Source organism: Muntiacus reevesi, chromosome 3, assembly GCF_963930625.1.
Source record: "Muntiacus reevesi chromosome 3, mMunRee1.1, whole genome shotgun sequence".
Taxonomy (NCBI): Eukaryota; Metazoa; Chordata; class Mammalia; order Artiodactyla; family Cervidae; genus Muntiacus; species Muntiacus reevesi.
In genome coordinates this window covers 18278356-18300237 of record NC_089251.1, presented here as the reverse complement: position 1 = coordinate 18300237, position 21882 = coordinate 18278356, and the positions used below count along the sequence as shown (strand labels likewise).

At 37.7% G+C, this 21882-nt stretch overlaps 1 protein-coding gene across 4 annotated transcripts in view; it reads left to right on the top strand.

Annotated features, from left to right (window-relative positions):
• YWHAQ (tyrosine 3-monooxygenase/tryptophan 5-monooxygenase activation protein theta) overlaps nt 1-18418 on the top strand; it is a 31539-nt gene extending 13121 nt beyond the window's left edge. For 2 of the 4 annotated variants that reach the window (XM_065928575.1, XM_065928576.1), the window contains exons 3-6: nt 13569-13692; nt 15483-15646; nt 16276-16371; nt 17331-18418. In XM_065928575.1, coding sequence (XP_065784647.1) covers nt 13569-13692; nt 15483-15646; nt 16276-16371; nt 17331-17390 — 444 coding nt within the window. In that variant the 3' untranslated portion in view covers nt 17391-18418. Of the gene's footprint in view, nt 1-13568; nt 13693-15482; nt 15647-16275; nt 16372-16732 lie in introns of all 4 variants that reach the window. The other 2 variants (XM_065928578.1, XM_065928577.1) reach the window with 2 other exon arrangements.
• Nucleotides 18419-21882: the final 3464 nt, after the last annotated feature.

The window sequence follows — 21882 nt, the reverse complement described above, 5'->3', positions numbered from 1 at the left end:
AGTGTTGCAAGTGTATGTATTAAACTGTCCTTCCAAACCTTCGTATTTTGGCCAGGGAGTTGGGAGCTTTGAGGTGAAAGGATAACATTCCTATCTTGCTGTTGTGGCCACTCAATACTCAGCTGCTAAAACGTGGAGAGACAGTAGGTCAGAGACAAAGGACTGAACACTACACTTGTTTCTAAGAGTATCTGGAATTGGCTCGGCTGCTTTGGGTGAAGTAAGGGGACAAAGAATGTGATTTTCTTTAACGTTGCAGTTTACACAAACCTCACTATTTGTCTGAGGCTAAAACTCTTTCTGTTATGTGTCTTCACCACTGCAGTTGTAACAGCTCTGTAGCTGAGTTGGAAGATAAGACAAACGTTCTTCTACAGGAGAGTATTTTTATTTTTTAAGTGCTCATTGTTTAGGAGAGAGGGGTACTGTCCTCACAAAAGGGCCCCTAACAGCGCCACTGTGCTCCAGTAGATGTTGGCAGTGGTACTGCTATCCCTGGTACTTGTTTCACCTGCGTCATGGGATGCTCGACAGCTTGTGGACCAGGAGAAAGACTTCAGAAATAATTGGGTACAGGGGCATAGATAAAGCTTTTTCTCTTTTTGTTGAGAGCTGTGAATTCTTTTTTTCTGTTTCTTTCCCTATTTATCTTGTGGGTTTTAGCTCCTTGTTTCCTTTTGCCCACAAAAATAATTAACCACACAATTGCATGGACCACTCTGGCTTCTTTTACTTTCACTGTGACTATAGTAGCACGTGTCCCTTTGGATCTGAGGAATCTATATTAATTTCTCTGACCACGATTACAGGTCATCATGTCACCTTAATTCATATTAATTTTAGATTATTAATTTGACAGATTTTCAGCCAGCATTGAATTTTAGGTCCTTTGTTCCTTTTAGAATCATATCTCAAAAGTCTGAACACTTTATACAAGGTGTTTTTAGTCTACACCCTTTCTCCAGAATGGCATGTTCACATTCATGAATGCTCCAGAGCTGTTTACATTTTAGTAAATAGAAATTGGAGATATGAAGACTTGATAACCCTTCTTCACAGGTTTCCCTCCCTCAGGTCAGGATAAGGAAGAATTGTTTGTCTGTCTGTCTGTCAGGGTGCCAGATGAACAACACACTAGTGTACATTTACAGTCCAGGGTTTGTCCCCTTGGACTCATGGCCTCCAGATCTTCCGTTGGCACACAGAAAGGGGAGCTGCCAGAGCTACAGGTGAGGCAGTCTTTGTCTAGCCGTGTTTACTGCTTGAAGGCAAATTTATTGGAGGAGCCAAATTAGCATTAGAAGATTGTTCGATGAGCACAGAAACCAACAAGAAGAGGCAGGAGTTGGATGATCTTAATGACTAGTTACTCTCAACTCTGCTGCATCCAGCCTTGCTACTTGAAGACTCTTCAGAGACCCGAGACCATCTTCTCTGCATAGTGCTAGAGATATTATACTTACAGCGTTTGCCTTTTCACGTGCCCATACCTGCTGTTTTGTTTCTTAGCATGCCACTGTAAGTATTTCAGAGTTACCTCATTGTTCTCTGCTCCTCCTGCCAGTGCAGGAGTGGTAATAATGGATATATGTTGGATGTCAGTCACCCGAGACAGTGCCTCTCAGCTTCTTTGTGTTGTGGCATATGGGAATAGCCATATCGTATGGCACACTGGGGAAATTGGATCTCTCCCCCAGCTTCATCCGCTGCTGTGATGGCCAAGGGGATCAGCCTTTACTTATCACTTAGGTTAGTCAAAGGCTCTAGGTTTGGAGTCTAATCTTGGAGGACCATGTGCGCTAGGCTTTAAGTTTATTCTTTAACAGGCCATTGGGATTTTTTGAGCAGTGGATTAACATACCCAGAATGGAATTTATGCTTAATCTTACAGTAGGATATAAAATGGGTTAGAGAGAGAAGAAAGCCTAAAACCTGGTAGATCAGTTGGATTATTGGATTAGTTGAAGTGAAATGATATGGTTAATTCTGGGTAATAGAAATAGGAATGAGACTGAGAGGACAGGTGAAAATATTGGCTGAATAGTTGGTGGTAGGATGGGAAATGGAGAGTGAAAAATCAGAGGTTGTGGTGATGAGCTGTGGGTAGGAGGGATGGTGGGATGATTAGAAATAAGCAATGGAAATATAAAAACAGGTTTAGAAATAAATTTATTTCTGTTTAAGGCATATTGAGGTCTAGTGGCTATTCATATTTCAAAAGGTGTAAGAACACTCATCCATGTGACACTGCAGAGAAGTAAAATTGTGGATAGAGTGGTGGGAGGGGGTGCATTACCTCTGGTACTTTATTGTATGACCTTTAGCCTTGTTGACTCAGACACATCAGGGAGGAGCTGTTTTTCATAGATAGATCTAGTGATAATCAGGCTCCTGTAACTGATGTATAAAATCGATAGTATTCATTTACAGTGAGGAATAGCTAGCACAAAGATTGAAGTACTTGTGGTGTGATCAGTAAGTTCTCATTCAGAAGGCAGGCTCACATAGGAGTCAAGTCATAATGAGGGAGTTGCTTAGGAAATGTGGCATTATGACATGAGAAATTGCATGGCTGCTCACATGTTTAATGGCTGTCATCTCCATTGTCAATCCATGCCCATGTAGGGCATGGATTAGTCAGTGGATTGATTGACTGGGATTCTCACTGGCCTAAGACTATAAATTAATAGTTATCCCTTAGTATCACGGGGATTGGTTCCAAGAGCCTCCATGAAACCAAAATCTGCAGATAGAAGTCTGTCACATAAAATGATGTAGTACAATAAGTATAGTTGGCCCCCCACGTAAGCAACTTCCTGATTATGACTGTATATTGTATCCTTTTCCTTCAGTGTCTGTATCCCTTTTCTGTTTCCATGCCTGTGAGCACTGTTCATTCTGATTGACTCATCCTTATTTTTAAGGTATATTTACATACTATCATATTACAGTTTTACATTTTTATTAATTTACTATACAAATACATGTGTGTGTGTGTGTTACTCTAGATGAAATAGTCTTCTTCAGTGGTTTATAGTTAAGAGATGGGAGATGTGTGTTCCGAAAGTATACTGTGCTTCTTGAAGGTTTCTAAAGTCTTGACTTGGAAAATACTACATCCACAGGCTTGGGTGACTAAATATGGGGTGCCAGGGGAGTGGTATGAGGGCTTCCCTGGTAGCTCAGTTGGTAAAGAATCTGCCTGCAATGCAGGACAGCCCAGTTTGATTCCTGGGTTGGGACGATCCATTGGAGAAGGAATAGGCTATCCACTTCAGTATTCTTGAGCCCTTGTGGCTCTGCTGGTAAAGAAAAAAAAAGTGAAGTAGCTCAGTCATGTCCGGCTATAGCCTACCCCAGTAGCCTACTAGGCTCCTCCCTCCATGGGATTCTCCAGGCAAGAATACTGGAGTGGGTTGCCATTTCTTTCTCCAGGGGATCTTCCTGACCCAGGGATTGAACCTGGGTCTCCCACATTGCAGGCAGCTGGTAAAGAATCCTCCTACAATGCAGGAGACCCCGGTTTGATACCTGGTTTGGGAAGATCCACTGGAGAAGGAATAGGCTACCCATTCCAGTATTCTTGGGCTTCCCTGTGGCTCAGCTGGTAAAGAATCGGCCTGCAATGTGGGAGACTTGGGTTCGATCCCTGGGTTGGGAAGATTCATCCCCTGGAGAAGGGAAAGACTACCCATTCCAGTATTCTGGCCGGGAGAATTCCATGGACTGCATATTCTGACACCAAGAGTCTGACACGGCTCAGCGACTTTTACTGATCACTCACTGATCAGGGGAGTGAGGCCAAAGAAGCATTAGGATAACACTCAGGTTTCTAACTAGGGCAAGGGAGTGCTTTTTTCTGAAGACAAAATGTAGTAGGGGAGGAGAATTACAGGAGATCGTGTTTGGAAGGCAAATTTAATATGTTTTAGGATGAGTGAAGTTTGAAGTCCCAGTGGCCCATCCCAATGTCCATAAATACAGATAGGAGCACTCGGCCTGGTGCTTGTGTGGTGGTGCGTGGTGATGGAGGTTTGTGTACCAAGCAGTGTTCTAGGTAATTTGTATTGAGTCATTCAATCTTCACAACCGGCTCCTAAGTAGGGATTGTCATTAACTGCAGTAAAATGAGGTAGGAGTTACAGAAGTAAATTACTTAGCTAGATAAAAGGCAGATTTTGTGAGCGTTAGCATATAAATATTGGCTAAATTTGTGCCAATAAATATCTAAAATGAATCCACATCTTGTCAGTTACCTTAAAATAGATAGCTGTTGAAATGTTTGAGATCCATGATTATCCTAGTGAAATGTTTTCCCCCTAGTAGCTGATTGAACTATGATAGTACAAAGTGTAGTCTTAGAGCCTGACACTTTTTGGATTAAAGAAGGGGGAACACATTAACTATCCTTAAAAATTTAGATAATCTTCTAAAAGAGGATTGGAAAGCACACGTCCTTAATAGCCAACTCAATCCTTTGCACATACTTAATATGAAAGAAGTTTTGACCTTCTAAATAATCTGAAATACTGTCCTTTGCAACATGTGTCACATATGTATTGTTATTCAGCACCTTCTAATGAATCTATGTTGCAGTTTTGGAAGAGTTGTTTTCATAGATTATGACCAGGAATTTTTCAGTTGCTCTGAAATACATATTTTAGTTACTATATTACTCTACTTGGTGACTTCTCTTGTTCCATTACTTTCTTCTTAACTCAAAAGGGGTTCTTCAGTAAAGGTCTTAGAGGGAACTTCTGTCTCTGTCTGGAAACGTCTTCATTTTGCACTTGCTTTTATATGGTACTTTAATTGGTTATGAAATTTTAGCTGACAGTTGTTTTTCTCCTCACTTTTAAGATACTTGATTGTTTTCTCATAAAAAATCAACTTGTCAGCCATACTGTTCTTTCTTTCTTTATAGGTAATGTGTCATTTCTCTGGTTGCTTTTAAGAATTTTCTTGTCTTTGACATTCCTCAATGTTGCCATGCTGGTCTACATATGAATTCATTTTTGTTTTATTTTGGGGGGGATTTAGTGTGTTTTTCCACTTTGAAGATTTTTTATACTAGTAACTGGAAGAATCTCAGCCGTTATCTCTACGTAACATTTCTTCCTCATTCTAATTTCTCCTGGAATTCCTGTTGCATGTTATCTTGCATCTTTTTGACTTATCTACATTTTTTCACGTTGCTGGTTCTTTATTCTGCATTCTGAGGAGTTTCTTCAAACGTGCCTTCTCTATTACTGCTTTCTTAAAAAAATAATTTATTTTGGTTGTACTGGGTCTTTGTTGCTGCTTGGGCTTTTCTCTTGTTTTGGTTAGTGGCGGCTGCTCTTTGTAGCAGTATACGGGCTTCTCATTGCAGGGGCTTCTCTTGTTGAGGAGCACAGGCTGTAGGCGAGGGTTCAGTAGTTGTGGCACATGGGCTTACTTAACCAGAGGCATGTGGAATCTTCCAAAACCAGGGATCAAACCCCTGTTCCCTGCATTGGCAGGCAGATTCTTATCCACAGACCACCAGAGAAGTCCTTTTTATTTTTAATTTAAAAAATTCTCTCCCCCATCTCCAAGAGGCTTTTCTTTTTTTAAATTGAAGTACAGTTGTTTTAAAATGTTGTGTGTGTTTCAGCTGTACAGCCAAATGATTCAGCTTTACATATGCACATATCCCCTCTGTTTGGGTTTTCCTTCCCCCTTGGGTCACCACAGAGCGCTGAGGAGAGTTCTCAGTGTCGTATAGTAGGTTCTCATTAGTAGGTTCTCAATCTATTTTACATATAGTAGTGTGTATACGGGGCTTCCCTGGTGACTCAGCAGTAAAGAATCTGCCTGCAGTGCAGGAGACTAGGGTTTGATCCCTGGGTCGGGAACAGCCCCTGGAGGAGGGCTTGACAACCCGCTCCAGTATTGTTACCTAGAGAGGAGCCTGTGGGCTGTAGTCCCTAGGGTTGCACAGAGTTAGACACGACTGAAGTGACTAACTGCAGCAGCAGCAGTGTATATATGATAATCCCAATCTCTCAATTCATCCTACCTTCCCTTCCCTCCTTGGTATTCATATGTCTGGGTCTCTTTTTCTGCTTTGCAAATAAGTTGATCTGTATGACTTTTCTAGATTTCCTATGTAAGCGGTGTTAGACGATATTTATTTTTCTTTTTCTGATTTACTTCATTCTGTATGACAGTCTCTAGATCCATCTATGTCTCTGCAAGTGGCACAATTTCATTCCTTTTTATGCCTGAGTAATACTCCGTTGTACATAGGTACCACTTCTTTATCCTTTCCTCTGTTGATGGACATTTAGGTTGCTTCCGTGTCCTGGTTATTGTAAATAGTGCCGCAGTGAACATTGGGCTGCAAAAGGATACATTTTTTTGAATTATGATTTTGAATTAATTACGGTTTTGAATTATTGAATCCTATCTTTGGACTTCTGTTTCTTTTTTTCCTCTCCAATATTTTTGGTTGTTTTAATAACAAAAATAAAGAGAGTGTTGTAATAACTCCCCATGTACCATTACCCTGCCCTGACAATTACGAATTTTGTTTATATCCCCAACAGACACACATCCATTATTTTGAAGCCAGTCCTAGGCATCATCCATTTAATCTGTAAATACTAAAATATATATCCTTAGAGGATTCTTTAAGAATTTTTAGACATTTCTCATATATTTGTTTTAATGCACACTGTTTCACTTAAGTTCTTGGGTACTTACCATCTGTTTGTCTGTTGCACTCTCATCATGGTATATCTGTTCCTTGATTAGTTTCATTGTTCTAAAAAATTTGGATGTGGTGTTTCCTATGGAACTTGTGTGGGTGCCTTGGATTATGGAAGTGGTTTTGATGATCTGTTTCTGCTGGGCACAGTAAGCCATGGCCCACATTTACGCACACTTTCAGCCCAGTGGACATGGGTTTGGGTGGACTCCAGGAGTTGGTAATGGACAGGGAGGCCTGGCGTGCTGCAGTTCATGGGGTCGAAAAGAGTTGGACTCGACTGAGGTGAACTCAAGTTTATGGATTCACACATCATATATGAGATAAAAATTTGAATAGCACCTGCACAGATTGTGTTTGGTTTTTAGTTTTTCATGGAAACTACACCCATAACCTCCAGAAGTCCATGAAATAGCTTTCTTGCTACTTTTCAACAATGACAAAGTTTTTCTTTGTATTGTAAATTTTTACTTTTTGCTCTAACTTTTGTTTCATCTTCCTATCTAGCACTTTCTTCCTTCCTTTGGAACTTTGCTATAATTTTTTCTTCTATTTTATCTATTTCTGTTTAGCATTTTGATTATTTTTAGAAGGGAAAATGCTTGGTCTCACTGTATTGCCCAACCAGAAAGTTATGTTTCTACGTGTCTATTTAAGGTGATGAGTTATAAATTTCTTAAATACTTCATACAGGAGTGAGTGAGAGGGGTGTGTGTGTGTTTTTTAATCTGATATGCTAGTATTCAGGCCACATTTAATATGTATTATTTCATCTGGTCAGGTGGGCAGAACCTAAACACACACTCAGACTTGTATTTCAATTAAGTCTTCTGTTTGTATATTTTGTTTGTGTTAGAATCAAACAGTCGTTAACCTATGGGTCAGAAACATTCGTAATATTATGTCTGATTTAATATAATTTATTGCTAGGTAGAATCTTGGAATACATGAAGTTATATGAGATACATCTGAAAAACAGACTTTTCATTAACGTATATCCCTACATAACAGTAAGGGAAAAAACTCCTTGGGAAAATGGCAAAGGATTTAAACATACTGTTTAAACAAAACTGCAAATAAAATTATAGTAAGATTTTTTCCTTATTAGATTGGAAAAGATAAAAAACATTTGATAATACTCTGGGTTCAGAAGGATGCTGAGAAATTGGAACACTTATACATTGCTAGTGGGGATGTAAATTAAAATTGCCCCAGGAAGGACACTTCAACATCTATCTTCCAAGGATCAAGTGTACATCTGGTACATTGTTGGAAATATCATCAGATGGGAAGCAACTTAAATGGTCATCAGAGTAGATTAAATAATTACGATATGCCCATATAGTAGGCATACACAGTGCTCTTCAGTGTTGTTATATATTATAGAATGAGACAGTTATGAACATGTTCATAGGGAATGATCTCAGAGGGATTATTATATGGAAAAGGCAAGGTGTAGAACAATGTACATAGTAGACTAACATGAGAACGGGAATGTATGTGGATTTAAAATGTATAACATATCTGGAAGAACGTATAAGAAAATGATGGTGATGGTTGCCTTGGGAGGGGAAGAACTGGCTGTCTCAGGATCCAGGGAAGGGAGAGAGAGTTTATTTTTCACTTTTGAGTTTTAGGTGATGGCATGTATTACACATTATTTTAACGGAAACTAGAGTCTTACTTTGTGTGACGATACAAGTAAGGGGAGAAAAATCCTGTGAGGTTGAACTGAAATTCTGGATATATTAGTATGAGATCATGGTTTTTCACACACGCACAAATTTGCTAAAGGAGTTAAACAGAGAAAAGAATGGGAGGGACTTTTAAAAAAAATTTAGAATGCTGGTTAATTAACGATTATGCATTACTACTTTGATAAAAATAGAGAATTAGAAAAATAATTCAAGAAAAGTCCTATGCCATTTTAAGCCCTATACTAGGTATGACTTTTTTTTTTTTTTGCTTTGCATCATTTCATTACCATGTTGCTATGTCATGGTTAATGTTCATTTAACAAATAATGAATCTTACTGTGTGGTAGGGAACGTGCTAAATGTTTAACATACCGCATTTACAGAATTTTGTGAATGAAAAATATTAAGGAAGCATTTTTATCTGGAAGTTGCTCTACTTAACAGGTTGCTCCTTTGATTTAGTACCTTAGAATTAGCATAGATTATTAAAACTAGAAAATATTTCTATTATTTTATAGAAGAAATTAAGGAACTTGTTCTAGTTGGAAAACCAGGTTTTTAGTTCAGCATTCATTCCACTGAGGTTCAGTTGTAATTTATGATGAATATTGTGAAATTTGATTCCTTTTTAAAATGTACTTTTGGTATTTTGGGCAATTTTTTCTACTTTTTGTTTTAAGATGATTTTACCATCTTCAAGTGACTTTCTACCTGTTTGTACAGTTGTGCCTTTTCCTATGACATGGGCTCTGTGCCTTGGAAATGTCCTCTTCCTCCATGCTTTCTGCCTGTTTATAAAATCCAATAGAATTTCCTGGATGAAATATGACTTCCTCCTTGAGTGATTGAATTTTACTTTGATTTTGGTCTCTTGGAGTTAAACCTAATAGAGTTTTTTTCTAGAGACTATTCTTACATGTCAGTGGTTCTTTATACTGTATATAATTCTTGAGGTTGGGATGTTATTAAAATAGCTTTAGATAAATAGCTTAGATAAATGTTCCATTGAACAATTATGTTGCTCTATATACCATATTAATTCTTTTGTTTGATAATTTACTAATTGAATAACTTAAGGTCAAAACCTTATCCCTGTTAGATATGCTCCATTGTTTATGGGGTGGTGCTTAGAATGCTAGCTTTATTTTCAGATTCTGGTCCCATCTAGTTAATTATATGGCTTTGTAAGTTTCTTGCTTTCTTGGTGATTTTATTCATTTGTAAAATTTATCATAATTGTTCTCTCTATGTAAATAACACATACAAGAGTGGTTAAGATACAGCTTGGCACATATTGAACACTTAAATATTTGTTGAATGAATAATGTAATCTTTTGTGATAACGTGTTGATAAAAATATACAGATAGTGACTAGCATATATACCCTGAAATTAGAAATTGAACATATTAGTAGTGTTTTATTTAATGAGTTTCAGTAAGCTGATAATTGAAACTCCTTAGAACATTTTTTTATTTCCTATCAATCACTTTGTTTGTATTTTAAGATGCTTCATTAGTTATTTGCTCTCAAAAACTCAGTTTGGTATAAGTATAAACTATATAATGAGGAATATGTTTTTATTTTATCTATAAAACAAATCACTTATAAGTAAATTTAAGATAAAAATATTTGTTGAATGCCACAGACTATTAACCACTGAAGCCTAATGAATTACTTTGGAAAAGTTATTGAAGTGATGGTTGGACTATTGTGTGTAAAAATAATTCACTCCTAGAAATAGCATTAGTATTGGAGTTTTGTTATTCCTAACCTTTTCTCTAAGATATGGGGCTGAGGAATTAGTTACTGTACTAAATTTGCATCACTTATTTCTTGACAGTTTCCATTTCTTGAGTGGTTCTTTACCACTTTTATAATATAATCCTCTTTATTGTTAGTCCCATCCTATTTTTTCTGAGATTAAGCTTATTCTAAGGTCTGTTAGTGTCTCATGAAATGACTTCTATAATAATGGCTTAAATTATTTCCTCTGACTTTTGCTCATATGTGAGTTTCTTTGGTCTAGAATGTTCTGTTTCTAGTACATCCTGTAATTTTGGGTAGTAAGTGCACTGGTTTAGTCACATGTCTCTCAGAAAGGCATGTACTTCTTGGTTCTGCCTCTTGGTCAAGTGACACTCAGCCCTGGAAGGAACCCCGATTTAGCTCTTCAAGCCTTCCAGGATCATAAAATTTGCTGGTTGAAGAGTTAAAAAGGGGATCGCCTGTTTTATTGACAATAGTAATGACAGGACTAATTAGTGGAAGGAACTTTTAAATACATTAATGTTAAAAATTGTTTCACTTCCTCTCTACTGACTTTTTACCAATGACCTCATCTCGGAAGATTTTCTTATTCCAGGGAGCCACTTGTCATTTTGGTTTTTACTCTCTAACCTGTATTGAGTCTTTTTTATAATTTAATTTTTTTAACAAAAAAAAAAAATGTAGACCTGTGCTATGTACCATAAGTATTTTTAGCCTTTATTCTGTATGGTATTAATAATGAATAACTGGTATGCATAATACCTGATTCAGCCGTGATCATTTTGGTAAGACATGAAGCAGAATCCAATGTCTTTTAATTGGGCTAAAATCTGCATGGCTACTGCTGACAGCATGTGAAAAGACAGAGTTATTCTGTACCTGTTGTTTCCTTCACAGAGAGCTAGTGGCATCTGACAAAGAACCATGACCTGGCTGAACTCCAGGATGGAAGTAATGCACAAGTCACTTAATAAAAGCCAACACTGTAAATCGTACGTAATGGCTATATGCAAATTAGTGATCAAAGTTAATCATTTTAGAAGGGAAGAGTGTACAGTTCGCTTCATAAGTGGCTGTGTAACCACTAATGCAGTAGCTGTTTAGCAGCTTTCTGAATCCTTGGAAGGCCAGTGTGCTAGTAAGACAGTCCTCATGAGCACTCCTACATTGGCTCAAGTGACGGAGGGGTCATAAGAGCTAGAATCACGTTTCTCTTTCCTCTCCCCCGTCCTCATTCCAGTCAGGCTTTTCTGAGCCCATGCTCCCACATTTCTGCCACAGTTAGTCACAGAGATCTGGTCTTAAATGTTCCTAGTAGCTTTCTTTTTTTTCTTTTTCTTTTTTTGATTGTAAGTGCTGTGTTTTCAGAGCTGGCACTGTTCTGGAGATCCTCTGCGGAATCTCACTTGGAGAAGAAAAGTGAGAGGCGCTTCATTTTACATTGTAGCTCCTTAGTTCAGATGCAGGCAGTGGTGTTGGTTCTCACAGTAGAAACACTGTGTCGGCGTTGTTTGATACTGCTGCTCAGAATCTACTCTTGGTCTACTTTTTTCTTAGAGTTAGGGATGACTGAGTCAGTTTGAGATTTCGAAACTTAGAGAACTTTTTTGTGGCTGTCTTACCATTGTACCCCCATCAAAAAAAAAAAAAAAACCCTTAAGTCCAGTGTCATCCATGATATGTAAAAATGGCATTCAAGGAATAAGTAGTATGATTTTGTATAACCCTGGGAAAGAGTTTTTCCTCAAGTTTGTTTCAATACTGTTAAAACTGTATTGGTGATACCCAGCAGCAGAAAACTCTTATAACATGAGCCTTCAATTCAGAAGGAGCATTTAGTTTCAGTTGACTTTAGTGTTTGGGTGTGGCCCTTCTGTTGCTTCAGGCTTGGCCCAGCAGCTTTGCAGATGTAAGCCACACTTTTTATAGTTGCCACTTTTATAATGTATACAGTTCTGGGGCTTCATTAGATAATTTAACTGTAATCGTAAGTTTAACTTCCCTTGAGCTTCAGACCTTTTTAAAATTTATTTTTTAACCTAAGCATATTTTTCATTAAATTTAAAGATTTAAAATGTTTTTATTTCCTTTAAGATAATATTCATATAATGACTGCATTTTGTTTAGGCACTTTTTATTCAGATAAACAAGAAAGTTCTTGAGTTAAAGGTGTATTTTCTAAGCCATTTTTTACTTCTTCAGTATCTGTTTGTTGATTTTACTCCGAAAACAAATCTATGAGGTGTTAGTATTTTAAAATTTCTAAAATAATTTTCTCTGTAATATTTTTTAGTACAGAAAGATTTTTAAATTACTTAACATCAAGTAAAATTGATAGTCCAAGAAGGTATTGATCATGTTTGTTTTTTGTGACTTTTTAATACTCTTAGGTGCACCTTGTGCAAATCCCTCAGTTTGAGAGGCATTGGCTCATTGGATCAAGTGGACATTTCTTGGTACAAAATGAGGGAAAAAAAAACTTAATATTAACCCAACTCAAAAAAATAGTTTCACATGAGGGACATGACTGTTGTATTGCTCGAAAAGTTTCTAGAGCTCTTTGTCTCAACCCCTGTATTCCTCCACTTTTTGGATGAGTTCTCATCTGCAGAGGACACCGGGTAGCCCTGCTCTAGGCCATAATGACTTACTTGTTCTGGGACTGTAGTCTTCTTCATACTCAATGTCTTAAACATTTTATTTCCCCTCTCTAAAATGATTGCATATCCTTGTTTTCTAACTGCTGCATTCCCTCTGTAACTTCTTGACAAGTCAGACACCCCGTCTCCAGGGAAACCTGTCTTAACAGTGACCATCTGCAATAGAGCCAGATATTCCCTCTGTGCTTCTATAGCCTCTTCCAGAGCCGCACTGTTAATGGTGTACTCACTTCTTTTCTTATTAGACTGGACTCTGAGGGCAGGGAGGGACTTTATATCCCCTCTGGTCAAGTAGAGTGCCTAGCATCCAACAAATATCACGAAAGTGAAAGTTGCTCAGTCGAGTTGAACTCTCCAGGCTAGAATACTGGAGTGGGTAGCCTTTCCCTTCTCCAGGGGATCTTCCCAACCCAGGTATTGAACCCAGGTCTCCCTCATTGCAGGGGATTCTTTACCAGCTGAGCCATAAGGGAAGCCCAAGTATCAGGAAATGCTTGCTTAAATGAATGGATGAGTGGACAGACAGGCTCTTGCTAATTAGTGTTTGATGTAATCTAGCTTTACCATTATGACTTGTGATCCCAAAGCATTCAACTAATGACAACCACCTGACCCCTGCTTTCTAGCCATGCTTCCAGTCCAGGGTGGTATGGTGTAGATTACTGTGGCAGTTGTTTTTACTAGTGCCTAATGTTGTAACTTATTTCTTTCAGGAATTGTTGGATAAGTATTTAATAGCCAATGCAACTAATCCAGAGAGTAAGGTCTTCTATCTGAAAATGAAGGGAGATTACTTCCGGTACCTTGCTGAAGTTGCTTGTGGTGATGATCGGAAGCGTAAGTGTATTCGCTTTATGGGTAAAGCTAAAATATAAAAGGAAGGGAGAGCAAGTTAGTAATGTTATCTTGTGTTTTCAAAAATGAAAATACAGTCATGAATTTACATTATGTGCTCTTTATGAAAAATTCATAAACTGATTATAATCTGATAAGATATTATTAAAAACAAACATAATCTTTCAGGCTTTAGAATTTGGTTCATCATATTTTTAGCCCCAGAGTTCTTTACATATGCTTTGGATGATTCTGTTATGTCATGTCATCTTCAGCATCTTGTATCTTCAAACTTAAGATAACTGAAAATTGCATACATACTATAAAAACAGGACATTGTACTACTTCTGCTTGACATATTAACTTACTAACTCTACTGCCTGTTTTGAGGGATCATAACACTGACTAATAACACATAACCAGATACAGAGGAGCAATGAGATGAAAGTATTACTGCTGGTAAATGATTTATCACAGAAAGCAGAGATATGGGGAAAAGAGGAACCAAATTTCCTAACTTGACTTTAAAAAGCTGAAGTGAATTTATTAGTAGTGAACCCAGTCTCTGGAGTATTGGTAGTTGAGTATACTGTAGTATGTTGTGTATGTGTCTGCTGCTAAATTTATCAAGGAAGTTTTAGGTACAAGTATCACATAACTCATTTTTTTTCAATTAGTTTATTTTGTTCCTAATTTTACCTCATCCGAAAAAGGCATGCCTCTGAAAATGGTAGTTATGTCCTCCTCTCCTCTTTTCTTCAGAGAGTTACTAAGTAAATGTGAGTTTTACTATCCCCTATATCAGTGTAATTGGAGATAGGAAGAGAAAACTTTTGTACTTTGCTGTAACAAGACTCTGTACACTTAAACTGTTGTGTTACCAATGTATAATTTCTGTTGCCACAAAGATAAGCAAACTGGGATGTGACAGATGTTTGCACAGACTGAACATATATAAATGTCAGCTTGTCAAGGGATATCTTTGGGAGACTGGACCAGGGTCCCAGCATTAACTGATCTAACCCTTGCTGGTTTATTGGGATTTTTCTAGTCCTAAACGTAGAATACTCCAGTAGTCTGGGACTTGTAAATAGTCTGTATTTACAGTCTGGAAACTGAGACACTTGAGTGCTCTCATTGCAGCACCTCCTTGTGTGCCAGAGAGCAAGCTCCTTAGTTCAGTGTGAGGGCTATACCAGCTATGTTTAGATAGTAAATGTGCCATTTCAGAGGAGGAAAAAAAGCACATATTCAGGCTCTAAAGGGATAACTTAATATCTGTTAGGTCAGGCTTTTTAGAGCTTGTAATGGGCCTGGTGGCCTCATTCAGAAAACCTAACCTTTTCAAGATATGACATAATCAGATTAGTGTTGGTAGTACTTACTGAACATTTTTTTCAGGAAGGTGACATTTTTATTAGGCCAGTCAGTAAACTCAGATCAGATTGTGATCTATATACTGGCACTTTTATATTGCCTTTCACATTAATATCTTGATACCAAGGATCAGTATTGTTTTTACAGATAAAGTCACAAAAATAGAGGCTCTTATGTTGTTGTTGTTGTTGTTTTAAATTAAGCTGAGTATAAGCAAGCAGCCTTATAAACTAGTTTTTTATTAATAATCTGGTACAAGATAATGTTTTGGTTTTGCTACTGTGGTTTCAAAAGAACACTGCAGAGGGAAGACTGGTTCTACCAACTTAATAGTTTGTGTTAAAGGTGTGACTGTATACTAGATGGAATATTTTCAGTACCATGCTTTTTTTTATTTCGTTTTTTTCCCTTCACAGAAACGATAGATAATTCCCAAGGAGCTTACCAAGAGGCTTTCGATATAAGCAAGAAAGAGATGCAACCCACACACCCCATCCGGCTGGGGCTGGCTCTTAACTTTTCTGTGTTCTACTATGAGATCCTCAATAACCCGGAACTGGCCTGCACACTGGCTAAAACGGTAAGACGTGTGTCCAGAAATACCTTCCTTAGGTTATTTGAGATAGCAAGTGTGTTAATTTCTAGGCATTTTACTTAAATAGCCAGGTAGGATTTGTCCTATGTTTATTCGGTTCTTCTTTTTTCTTACCATCATGAGCACCTACCACTACCTTACTCTCCCAGCTTTGGTTGTAAGCAGTAAGATCTATCTAAAGAGCATATTGGTCAGAGTAAACAAAAAAGTATGAAAGAAATGTAGAGGGTCGGAAAGTAATGCCTACCAGGTGTGATTGCTAGAATCTCTGCACTCCTCAAAGTGTTTTAAAATGACGCATTCAGAGGGGTTTTGTGAAGTAAATACTAGTTCTTATTTGTAAGAAATATGTTGGGCATAGCTACTGTGCTGTCTGTCCTATGAAAGAACTAAGAAATGCTTGTGTAACTAAGTATATATATCTTTATAAATTTCAAGTCATCCTCAAAAATTCGTAAGTTGAGAATCTGAGGAAGTGATTTTACTTTTGTTTTTAATGGATAATAGAAAGTAAGGTGGCTGTTCATACATTACATAAAAATGGTCTGTGATCGTAGAATGTCAGTTTGTGTTGATGTTAAGTATTGTTCATTGTGGATGTTGATATTTGTCAGGCTTTTGATGAGGCTATTGCAGAACTTGACACACTGAATGAAGACTCGTACAAAGACAGCACCCTCATCATGCAGCTGCTGAGAGACAACCTCACAGTGAGCATCCCCGTCTTATCATTTGTATTTCCTGTTCAGGGACAAAAGTGCCAATATTATTCAGGTTCTCTGTCTTCCAGGGCAGCTACAGTGGAACTACACCTGGTCTTAGAAAACAGATGAATAAAAATTACACAGAAATGTTAAATACACAGTAGTATTTTATATAGGGTAACTCTTCTTTTGTTTGCAGATTTTGTAGGCAGTTGAATAGGCATTTTATCAAGACTTTCCTGAGAAAATACACTAAGATTTTAGGAACTCATAATGTTAACATTATTGACTGTTACACTTTGGTATGAAGATGTTGATAAATTATGTTAATATGGAGAGTTTGTCTGTTTTGTTTTTTTCTTTATAGTTTTTCACCCTACCTCTTCTATAGAAAGAGCATCAGGGAAAAAGTAATGGAGAAAAAAGTACAGGTTGAGTTTTACTTAAATTTTGTAGGTTCAAGAAAATTTGGTATGTCAAAATCTTAGACAAAATGTGGAAGAAGGAATTCACTTTTTAATGTAGTTCTCCTGTGGCTCCTCCCCTCGCCCCAGTTTTGATGCTTTTTCTTCTGCTAGATAAAAAAACTTTATGGCTTTATTACTTTCATGAATTATATTTCAGTAATAACTTTTTAAGAATAGCATTGAACTGTCAGGAATTGTGAGAGCATTAAATTCTAAGTATGTTAGTTACCTTCTATTTGACTGAGATTACAGTAAGCTTTATTTAAAAAGGTACTCAGAGTATATCACTTTGCAGATGTACAGTGAAAGGTCTCCTAGAATACATTTTGGGAGGAGTTGATGTTATTTGGGGTTTTCAGAAATTTAACTTCCAATCTTAGTCATAGTGTCTATTTGAATAAGTTACTGCTCTCACAATTACATTTTAATATAAATGGATCTGAAATAATTGTTATCTAGAAATAGTAACTTAATGTGATTTTTTTTTTTTCTTTCCAGTTATGGACATCAGACAGTGCGGGAGAAGAATGTGATGCGGCAGAAGGGGCAGAAAACTAAGTGCATACAGGGTGTCATCTTTCTTCCCCTTGAAACCTTTTTACTCATCTCCATTCCTTACTCCATTTGGATTTCCTATAGCAAAGAAACCCATTCATGTGTATGGAATCAGCTGTTTATAGTCTTTTCACACTGCAGCTTTGGGAAAACTCCATTCCTTGATTTGTGTTTGTCTTAGCCTTCCTGGTGTGCAGTTACTGCTGTAGAAAAGTATTAATAGCTTCATTTCATACAAACATAAGTAACTTCCAAACACTTATGTAGAAGACTAAAAATGTATCTGGTATTTAAGTAATCTGAACCAGTTCTGCAAGTGACTGTGTTTTGTATTACTGTGAAGATATGAAAATGTAGCTAATTACAATTTGAAGAGTGTTCTACATAACTTCTTAATTTCTACATTCCCTCCCCTTACTCTTCTTCAGAGATTTCCTTTCAGTAAGCAACTTTTCCATCCTCTTAATGTATTCCTTTTTAGTAGGAATCCAGAAGTATTAGATTGAATGGAAAAGCATTTGACATTTTGAGACTGGGGGGATCACAGATTAAAATGCCTCCTGTATCATATATATGTGATGGAGGACTTGTGTATCTGTGACAACAGGGAGTTTCCTTATTCACTCTTCATTTGCTGCTGTTTGAGTTGACAACTTCCCTTCCCAATAAAAACTCACTTACACCTCCTGCCTTTGTAGTTCTGGTATTCACTTTACTATGTAATAGAAGTAGCATGTTGCTGCCAGAATACAAGCATTGCTTTTGGCAAATTAAAGTGCATGTCATTTCTTAATACATTAGAAAGGGGGGAAAAGCACACAGTCCAGTCTAAAACATTAGTACTTTTCCATGCAGATTTGTGCACATGTGAGAGGGTGTCCAGTTTGTCTAGTGATTGTCATTTAGAGAGTTGGACCACTATTGTATGTTGCTAATCATTGACTGTAGTCCCAAAAAAGCCTTGTGAAAATGTTATGCCCTATGTAACAGCAGAGTAACATAAAATAAAATTACATTTTATAAACCATCTACTCTGGCTTTGTAACAGTTGCATACTCACATTTTAGGGACAGATGAGTGTACTGCCTTCTGAAGTTTATTGCTGCTTCCCTTTTTTCTTCTGTGAAATGGAGCAGTCCTGCCTGGTTTTCTGTGTTGTGATTGCTTGTCTTGGAGAGCCTAGACAAGTTAAAATTAAGTGATTGTGAGTGCCTTGCCTGGTGTTAGAATTATGCTTCAGTGGATATTCCAGCTGAATGCTAAAAGCTTAAGAGTACCTTTAGTTTTCAAATGATTCTCTTTGTAAACAGTTAAACTGTTGATGAATTCCAAATAATTTTGGTTTTATAATATCACCATGGCTATTATACTAGCCTGTCAAGTCAGGAAATAATCTGTGACTATGAAACAAGGTTTCATTTACACTTGATTCGCTTTCTGAGGGAAAATGAAAAGACAGAATTGAATGGGACAGTTATCAGTCCTAACCAAGTTGTAAGTACTGAATAAAGTGATCACTCCACTACTTTGGTGAGTTATGAAAGTACCTTCCTTCTTAAAGAGCAGGTTAGTCCCAGATTATCTCCTTGCTGCAGAAGTGAACATCTTTAAGAGTGGGCCCAGGCTATGGTATTATCTCCAGATGTATAGAGGATATTTACAGACTACTGCAGAGAACTCAAGTTGGGGTAGAGGGAGGGTTTAAAGCCACATTTGAGCTTTCTTAACTTTTATAATTACTGAGATAGTTCAGAAAATCTAAATGTTACATCTATTTTGTAGATAGAGTTTTTATTTACCTATTTGGCCATGCTCTGTGGCATGCAGGAATCTTAGTTTCCTGACCAGGGTTTGCATCTGCACCTGGTGCAGTGGAAGCTTAGAGTGCTAACCACTGGACTGCCAGGGTATTCCCCAGTAGTTAGAACTTTTTAATTGACAGTTTTCCCTTTAAAATGTTGTTTAGGTTTTAATAACTGAAAATGAAGGGGAAATTTTCAGTTATTAAAACCTAAGCGATTATCCAAAAATCAAAGCAATAGGGATTTCTCTTCCAGCATTCAGCTGTGATTATTAGAGCTTAGATTGGGAAAGAACAGTACTTTTTTTGGATGGGATAGGTAGACTACATTCATGTCTATGACTTTAAATGTTTATGAGTAGACATTTAGTTTTTTAAAAACCATGAAAAGTAGGGAAGCCCATTTAAAGTGTGAAAATTCTAATAAGAGTAAAACAATTTGAGAAAATCAGAATTCTAGTCACTTAAATAGAGGGCAACCTTTCAAAAATATTTGAGGGACTATTTAAGCACAAATGTAATCAGTTCAGTTCAGTTGCTCAGTCATGTCCAACTCTTTGTGACCCCATGGACTTGCAAGCACATGAGGCCTCTCTGTCCGTCACCAACTCCTGGAGTTTACTCATACTCCTGTCCATAGAGGCAGTGATGCCATCCAACCATCTCATCCCTGTTGTTCCCCTTTCTCCTGCCTTCAGTCTTTCCCAGGATCAGTTCAGTTCAGTCGTGTATAACTCAAGAACCGCAGCACACCAGGCCTCCCTGTCCATCACCAACTCCCAGAGTTTATCCAAACTCATGTCCTTTGAGTCGGTGATGCCATCTAACCATCTCATCCTCTGTTGTCCCCTTCTCTTCCTGCCTTCAGTCTTTCCCAACATTGGGGTCTTTTCAAATGAGTCAGCTCTTTGCATCAGGTGGCCAAAGTATTGGAGTTTCAGCTTCAACATCAGTCCCTTCCAATGAACACCCAGGACTAATTTCTTTTAGGATGGACTGGTTGGATCTCCTTGCTGTCCAAGGGACTCTCAAGAGTCTTCTCCAACACCACAGTTTAAAAGTATCAATTCTTCAGCATTCAGCTTCTTTATAGTCCAACTCTCATGTCCATACATGACTACTGGGAAAACCATAGCTTTGACTAGATGGACCTTTGTTAGCAAAGTAATGTCTCTGCTTTTTAAAATGATGTCTAGGTTGGTCATAACTTTTCTTCTAAGGAGCAAGTGTCTTTTAATTTCACATCTGCAATTACCATCTGCAGTGATTTTGAAGCCCCCCAAAATAAAGTCTGTCACTGTTTCCACTGTTTCCCAATCTATCTGCCATGAAGTTTTGGGACCAGATGCCATGATCTTAGTTTTCTGAATGTTGAGCTTTAAGCCAACTTTTTCTCTTTCCTCTTTCACTTTCATCAAGAGACTCTTTAGTTCTTCGCTTTTTGCCATATGTGTGTCATCTGCATATCTGAGGTTATTGGTATTTCTCCTGGCAATCTTGATTCCAGCTTGTGCTTCATCCAGTCCAGCATTTCACATGATATAATCTGCATATAAGTTAAATAATCAGGGTGACAATATACAGCCTTGATGTACTCCTTTCCAGATTTGGAACCAGTCTATTCCATGTCCATTTCTAACTGTTGCTTCTTGACCTGCATACAGATCTCTCAGGAGGCAGGTCAGGTGGTCTGGTATTCCTGTCTCTCAGAATTTTCCACAGTTTGTGGTGATCCACACAGTCTTTGGCATAGTCAGTAAAGCAGAATTAGACGTTTTTCTGGAACTCTCTTGCTTTTTCGATGATCCAACGGATGTTGGCAATTTGATCACTGGTTCCTCTGCCTTTTCTAAATCCTGCTTGAACATCTAGAAGTTCACAGTTCACGTACTGTTGAAGCCTGACTAGGAGAATTTTGAGCATTAATTTACTAGCGTGTGATGAGTGCAATTGTGCGGTAGTTTGAGGATTCTTTGGCGTTGCCTTTCTTTGGCATTGGAATGAAAACTGACCTTTCCCAGTTCTGTGGCCATTGCTGATTTTCAAATTTGTTGACGTATTGAGTGCAGCATCTTCACACTATCACCTTTCAGGATTTGAAATAGCTCAACTGTAATTACATCACCTCCACTAGCTTTGTTCCTAGTGATGCTTCCTAAGGCCCACTTAACTTCACATTCCAGGATGTCTGGCTCTAGGTGAGTGATCACACCATCGTGATTATCTGGGTCGTGAAGATCTTTTTTGTATAGTTCTGTGTATTCTTGCCACCTGTTCTTAATATCTTCTGCTTCTGTTAGCTCCATACCATTTCTGTCCTTTATTGTGCCCATCTTTGCATGAAAAATTCTCTTGGTATCTCTAATTTTCTTGCAGAGATCTCTAGTCTTTCCTATTCTATTGTTTTCCTGTTTCTTTGCACTGATCACTGAGGAAGGCTTTCTTATCTCTCCTTACTATTCTTTGGAACTCTGCATTCAAATGGGTATATCTTTCCTTTTCTCCTTTGCCTTTCGCTTCTCTTCTTTTCACAGCTATTTGTCAGGCCTCCTCAGACAGCCATTTTGCCTTTTTGCATTTCTTTTTCTTGGGGATGATCTTGACCACTGCCTCCTGTACAATGTCACGAATCTCTGTCCATAGTTGTTCTGGGATTCTTATCAGATCTAATCTCTTGAATCTATTTCTCACTTG